We start from the raw sequence: 7,381 nt of genomic DNA on the forward strand, positions 1-7,381 counted from the left end.
TTGTTCTTCCTCTTCCTTTTCCTCCTCGTCTTCTTTTTCTTCGTGTTCTAGTTCTTCTTTTCTCTCTTCGTCTTCTTAGTACCAGAAGTAGTAGTAGTAGTAGTAGTAATAGTAGTAGTGATAGTAGTATTTGTAGTGATAATAATGATAATAATAACAATAATGACAATGATAATAACAGATATAGCTAATAGTAATAACATCAACATCAAATACAACAACAGTAACAATAACAACAACAATCGTCAGCGTCACAGTATTCATTAGCTTTGCCATAAAAGATCAAAAGGGCAAGCCATCAAAATTCAGCGTTAATGAAAAAACGGGAAAAATAATAATGGCGGACGTCAAGAGAAGCCGATTGTATACAGTTAATTATGTATGTATTAACCTGTGTGTGTGTGTGTGTGTGTGTGTGTGTGTGTGTGTGTGTGTGTGTGTGTGTGTGTGTGTGTGTGTGTGTGTGTGTGTGTGTGTGTGTGTGTGTGAAAATCCTTTGTTAGCTTCCCGGAATCGAGTTTGCCTCCGCCATTCACTGTCAATGTCAAATGGGATTGGATCTCGTAATATTTCATTATTTTTTTCTATCTCTGTTCCAGTTACTGGCGTTCAAATTCCCGACCCGTTTCCATGTTCTTGCTTCCAGTTCGTATGTCGCTTCCAATCAACTTTATTCTTTACAGTTTCATCGTAAAAAAGCTTCGGGGAGTTATGTCTCAGATTTATGCATATTTCTTTTCGCTAAGAGTTTTTTTTCCTGTTCTAAGTATTTAATAAACACATTTCAGCTGTTTATTTCTGAGTGAATTTAAAAACCTCGGAAAATTTATGATTCAGTTTATTTTTCTTCTCTCATGCAGCGAGCACTACTCAGCTCTCCGTCTGCTCTTTTGCTTCCTTTCTTTTTACTAATCGTCTTTGGCATTAAACAATTCAACAACATCATTTCAGTTTGCTTTAAAATCTCAGAAAAAAAGGTATAATTCTGATTTGAGGGGATTCTCATTATTTTGTTTGATCGTAAGAGCAGCGTATTTAACTCAACTTAATTCACGATCTGATTAGTCTTACATTCGCATATCCAAGCACTTGATACTCCCACTTCGTCATCATTCACGGAGCATCAAGGGTTCTGAAAAATTACTCCTCATTTTCCAGAACACTTCTCGGCACTCTAAGTCTCCTTTTACCTCATCTTTCACGCAGTGTTCACCTTTTGGCAATATTGCACTTTCTACAACACATATTTCGGTGCGTATCTTTCAACAGCACTTCATGACATTTATATTTTCATTTTATTTCCACTTTCACATTTTATTCTCCTTTTGCCAGTATTCTTCACATTCTACAACATTTATCTCATGGCGTTTCTCTAATAACACTTTTGAACTTTCTCTCATATTCTTTTATTTCTTCTTCCACATGACTCTCTTTTCATTTCCTTTTATATCCTCTTCCACACGATGTCCACCCTTCGGCAGTATTCTTCACCTTCTCCAACACTCGTCTCTCTGCGCCTCGTCCCCCGGTCCCCCCACACACCTGCCGCCGCCCGCCAGGTGAGGGTCGCGACAGATAAATGCTCTGCGGAGGGAACCCAGCGGCGCCTCATTGCCGCTAATACACCCCATGATTACCTCGTCCCTCTCGCCGGCCAGACAATCCACCTGGTGATTAGTTTCGCTCAAGAGTTTTCCCGAGAATTTGCCATTGCGGATATTGTCTCTCTTTCACTCGGTCTATCTTTCTATCTATTTATCTATCCCAGGCTCATGCGTTTATGTACCGGAAATGAGCATCGAGGCCACTTGTAGCTTTAAGGAATGCCCTCGATTTTACATACTTACTTATCTATCTATCTATTTCTCTATCTATCTATCAATCACTACACAAAAGATTCAATTCAATTCACTCTTCCCTCCATCCATGAGACATTCCGTTAAAGTATTGGATATTCACTGTATGGATGTTCTCTTTCACTGTCTATCTCTTTCTATCTATCTATTTATAAATCTATCTCCTTCCCCCTGTATTAACGTATAGGGAATCACCTGTCTGTCTAAGGAGGTTCTAATCGCCCGCCGTCCTTCCCTCCTGCCCCGGCCGCCGCAAAAGAGAGGAAGAATATTTTTGCTTTCCTCCGCCGCCGCGTCGCTATATTTCCCGCCGCAAACAACGCCCACGTCCGCCCTTCTTTTCTCCCTCACGAAGCAGCTCTGCCATTCCCACGACAAATTTCTCGCCACGCTTTGAGCATCTCTCTCTCTCTCTCTCTCTCTCTCTCTCTCTCTCTCTCTCTCTCTCTCTCTCTCTCTCTCTCTCTCTCTCTCTCTCTCTCTCTCTCTCTCTCTCTCTCTCTCTCTCTCTCTCTCTCTCTCTCTCTCTCTCTCTCTCTCTCACCTGTACCTTCAAAGACAATCGCTCACGTTACTTCTTCCTTTGTCTGATTGTCTTTCTGTCTCTCTCGGTTTGCTGTCTCTTTGTTATGCGGTTTATTCTGATTTTCTTGCATTTACTCTTTGTCTTAACTTCCGTCTTTATTTTTGGGGTGTTTAATCTTTCTATATTACCTCTATATCTGGAACTTCTCACATTAACTTGCTCGCTTACCTTACATTAATTGTGTCATATTCTCTTTACACTTGTTCTCTTAGTTCAAACACACCGCCCCTTCTAATTCTCTTTATCTGCTCTAAATTACCTTTACATCTAGTCTTTCTGCAAGTTTTCTCTTCCTAGCCTTCGTGCAATATAGTCTATTTAAACTACGTGTTCTTCTGATGCCCAGGTGGCGTTTATAAGGATACTTTGCATATCTTTTTTTTCAGACTGCTACAGAAATACTTAGGTCAGTATTATCAAACGCTTCCATCCCTCACATCAACTACTTCCAAAGGCCAAAAAACAGATCAGTCGAGTTCTCATGAGTGCGTTTTTTAGGTCCAAGGTACAGAAGAATGATCAAACCACCTCCAGGGTCATAAAACTACCCCTGAAAAGGCCCAGAACTCCTACGAAAACCTTGTCAAATATGTGTGTTTGGCCGCCGAAATGTTAAATACTATGATCCTTTAATGTCTAACCAGAGCTCTCTATTAAACCTCCCTACACAAGTCCTCGGTCCAAACTCTAACCCATCGCGTTCTCTCGTCCACAGGTGTCATGGATCAGGCAGCGGGACCTCCACATCATGACGGTGGGCCGCTACACTTACACGACCGACCAGCGCTTCGAGGTCATCAACTCCCCGGGCTCCAAGGACTGGATTCTCAAGATCAAGTACGCCCAGGTCAGGGACTCCGGGAACTACGAGTGCCAGGTGTCCACGAAGCCCGTCAGAACCTTTGTGGTGCACCTCAACATCTTCGGTGAGTGCACGAGAGGCTAATTTTTCTGCGTGTCTTATCTAGACGCTCGTTTTCCTCTAGATGCTATTTTTTCTTCAGACAATAGTTTATCTCTAGATCTTAATGTTTGTCTGGATGCTAATGTCTTCTGTTTTGGGTCTTATTAACTTCCGCGCCCATCCCTACGTGGGCGATGTGCTGTTACCAAAGCTGGTGGAGAGTAAGATTAGAGAATGTTTTTAATTTAACTTGATACGTTTCCAGGTCATTAAATAGTATCATCTGTTCGTATCCTCCTCCTCACACTTTCTTTGAGTACTTACTGAATACATAACAAACTGGAGTTAAGATTGTGTAAGAGATATATGATGCATTTCTCGTGTTGCTGAATGTTTCGCTACTGTTGAAAATTTACTGAATCTTCCTGCGTCCTTTCCCCTTAGTTAGTGCGTCCTGTAATCACCGAGGCCATAATTAAGGGCGGAAGTTCAGGATCTGCTGGGCATACGTCACCTCCTCCTTATTTATGAGTCTCCTTAAGCGGAGTTGGGAAGCGCTGGGTCACGAGAGTACGCGTGTGTGATTGATGACAGGTCGCAGGCTCGGAGGGGTCTGTAGGGCTAATTATTACTGAGGCTGAAAAGGGCTGGAGGTGAAGCAACATCAGGTCAATGCTCTCTTCTTGCCTGCTTTTTTTTAGGGTCCTTAGTTACAGGTAGGAGGAGGAGGAGGAGGGTCAGGAAGAGGACGTGTGTGATTGATGGTAGTTCCGGGGTCTGAGGGTCTGTTGGGTTAATTACTGAGTCTGGGGAGGGCTGGAGGTGAAGGTGCGTCGGGTCAATGCTCTCTCCCATCGTGTTTTTAATATGTTTTTGTATGTGATTGACGGCAGGTCCTGGGGTCTAAGGGTCTATTGGGTTAATTACTGAGGCTGGGAAGGGCTGGAGGTGAGGGTGCGTCAGGTCAATGCCTGTTTTTAGTATGGGAGAGTTTGTATGTGATTGATGGCAGGTTCTGGGGTCTGAGGGACTGTTGGGCTAAGTACTGAGGCTCTGAAGGGCTGGAGGTGAGGATGCGTCAGGTCAATGCTCTCTTCTTGCCCGTTTTTAGCATGGGAGAGTTCGTATGTTATTGATGGCAGGTTCTGGGGTCTGAAGGACTGTTGGGCTAATTACTGAGGCTGGGAAGGGCTGGAAGTGAAGCTGCGTCAGGTCAATGCTCTCTCCTTGCCTGTTTCTTAGTTTCCCTAGTCACAAGTGGGAGGAGGATGGCAGGTTGTGGGGTCTTATGGGCTGTTGGGCTTAATTACAGAGGCTGGGAAGGGCTGGAGGTAGGGCTGCGTCAGGTCAATGCTCTCTCCTTGCCTGCTTTTTTGAGGGCGACAGGTGGGAGGAGGGAGGAGGAGGGTCGGGAGCACGTGTGATTGATGGCGCGTCCCTGAGCCTGAGAGGTCGGCCTGGTTCAGCGCGGCGCGGCTCCCAGTAGACGCTATTATGGCGTGGTAAAGTTAGCTGGAGTTGGGCGGCGACGTGCTCTACATGATCGGCCTTATTAATCATTCCGGCGGACCGAGCGTGAAGGGAACCGTGGGAAAAAAAATTGTTCCCTTTGGTTCGTGGGACTGAAGGAATTCGATGCTATTATAAGAGAAGGAAAGGAAAAGGTTATTCAGCTATGCGTGGCTCGTTTTAAAATATCTGAGCTCTTTAATTAGATCAGAGATGCTTTACGTGATAATGAACCTTACGAAACATATGATACAAACCTTACAGCGAAAAATAAACACCTTGAGAAAAGAACTAGAGCGAAAATGAGGAAGAAACAAGAGGGAAAAGGAAATTTGAAAGGAAAGATGAGAAAATAAAGAGAAAGAGGTAGCAAAGGAAGAAAAAGGGAAAAGGAAATTGGAAAGGAAAGATGGGAAAATAAAGAGAAAGGGGTAGCAAAGGAAGAAAAAGGGAAAAGGAAATTGGAAAGGAAAGATGGGAAAATAAAGAGAAAGGGGTAGGAACGGAAGAAAAAGGGAAAAGGAAATTGGAAAGGAAAGATGGGAAAATAAAGAGAAAGGGGTAGGAAAGAAAGAAATAAGAAAAAAAAGAAGGAAGGAAGTGAAAGAAAGCCTTACGTAAAATATAACCTTACCAAACATATGACGGAAACTTTACAGTGAAAAATAAACAGGGTAAGAAAAAAATAAAACGAATATAAGAGGAAAAAACAAGAGGTCGAGAAACACTTTACGTTATCTTGAACCGAACTAAAGATGACATGATACTAAACTTACAACTAAAAAAAATAAGTAAATAAATAAATAAATAAAACGAATAAGATCAAGAAACAAGAGCTAGAGAAACACTTTACGTTACCTTGACCCGAACTAAAGATGACATTATACAAAACTTACAAAAAAAAAAAAAAAAAAAACGAATAAGGGAGAGTTAATAGTTTGTTACCCTCGCAATCTACACACACGCACACACACACACACACACACACACAGAGGAAAAAGTAAAGGGATAATAAAATGACTCAGAATATTTAATTAATTTGCGTCACGTTAGATTAATTACCTACTTCTTTATCTAATTAAACTCAACAGGACTCAAAGCTTACGTCCAGAACAGTGAAATGACAAATAAATAAAAAATCTTTACCACACAGGAGTCCAAAACAAAGTGAATTATTAAGGGGAAAGAATTGGCTGTCATCTGATCACACAAATTGCTTTAGCACGAGAATGAAAGAAAAAGGGAAAATGAAGAAGTGGAAGAGGTAGAATGGAGAATAAAAGAGCAGAAGAAGGGAAAGGAAAGAGATGAATGGAGAAGAGAAGTGAAGGCAAGTTAGGAGAAGGGAAGAGAAGGGAATGGAATAGGAAGGGAAGGGAAAGGAAAAAGATAAGGAAGAGAAGGAAAGGAAAAAACGAAAGGGAAGATATGGAAGATGAGGAATAGATAATGCAATAGCAGAAGAAAGGAAAGGAAAGAGAGGAATGGAAAAGTGAAGGGAAGGCAAGTTAGGAGAAGGGAACAGAACGGCATGGAATAGGAAGGGAAGGGAAAGGAAAAAAATAAGGAGGAGAATGAAAGGAAAATCGAAAGGGAAGATATGGATGATGAGGAATAGATAATGCAATATCAGAAGAAGGGAAAGGAAGAAAAAGGTGTCAATGGAGAAGAGAAGGAAAGGCAAGAGAAGGGCAGCAAACGGCAGGGCATAGGAAGGGAAAGGAGAGATGATGGAAAACAGTAAAAACAGAGGGAAAGAATGTGGAGGAAGGAAGGGGTGGTAAGGGAAGGGAGAGGAACAACAGCAACGACAACAACAACAGGAGCGTCTTCTCTCCCTTCCCTTTCCATTACCTGGCGTTCTATTCCCTTCCTTTCCCTTCCCTTCACATACCTTTCATTCTCCGTTCTTTTCTTTTCTTCCTCCTCCTTCCTCTCCCTTCATCTGCTTTTGTATTCTCCTTCACTTTCTTGTACTGTTCCTTTTTACCGTTCATTCCCTTCGTTCTCTTTTTCTTTCCCTTCCCTTCACGGCCCTTCCTTCCCTTACATTCTTCCCCTCTGGTTACACTGCTTTTTATCCTCTTCTTTCCCTTCCCTTTCCATTTCCTGCCGCTCTCTTCCCTTCCCTTGCCTATCGTTCTCCTATCCCTTCTTCTCTTCCCTTCTTTTCCTCTTCCCCTCTTCTTTCATGCCAATCTCTTCTCTCCCATTGCGTTTCATTCTCTTCTTCATTCGTCTTTTTCCTTCCTTTATCTCTTGCATTTTCCATTCCTCATCTTCCATTTTTCCCCTTTAGTTTTTCCTTTTATTCCCCTCGTTCTCCTTTCCTTTCCCTTCCCTTCCCTTACATTCCTCCCCTCTGGTTACAGGTGCAATCATCAGTCCCTCCTACAGGTGTAATAATGACGTTCAACAGCCGCGTCTCCCCTCGAAAACGCCCCTTGTTACCGCACTTGTCCCCTCTCCCTGCCTTGTTCCGCAGCGCCGCCCCTCTCTCTCTCCCTTCCTTCCTTACTTCCTGTG

General features: G+C 42.7%; 1 protein-coding gene across 1 annotated transcript in view; it reads left to right on the plus strand.

Moving 5' to 3' along the window:
• LOC127003362 (zwei Ig domain protein zig-8-like) overlaps positions 1-7,381 on the plus strand; it is a 55,272-nt gene that overhangs the window by 22,493 nt on the left and 25,398 nt on the right. The window contains exon 2 of the mRNA XM_050869896.1: positions 3,158-3,368. Within this exon, the coding sequence (XP_050725853.1) occupies positions 3,158-3,368 (211 nt within the window). The remainder of the gene's footprint in view (positions 1-3,157; positions 3,369-7,381) is intronic.

The sequence above is a fragment of the Eriocheir sinensis genome, chromosome 25, assembly GCF_024679095.1.
Source record: "Eriocheir sinensis breed Jianghai 21 chromosome 25, ASM2467909v1, whole genome shotgun sequence".
Lineage (NCBI taxonomy): Eukaryota > Metazoa > Arthropoda > Malacostraca > Decapoda > Varunidae > Eriocheir > Eriocheir sinensis.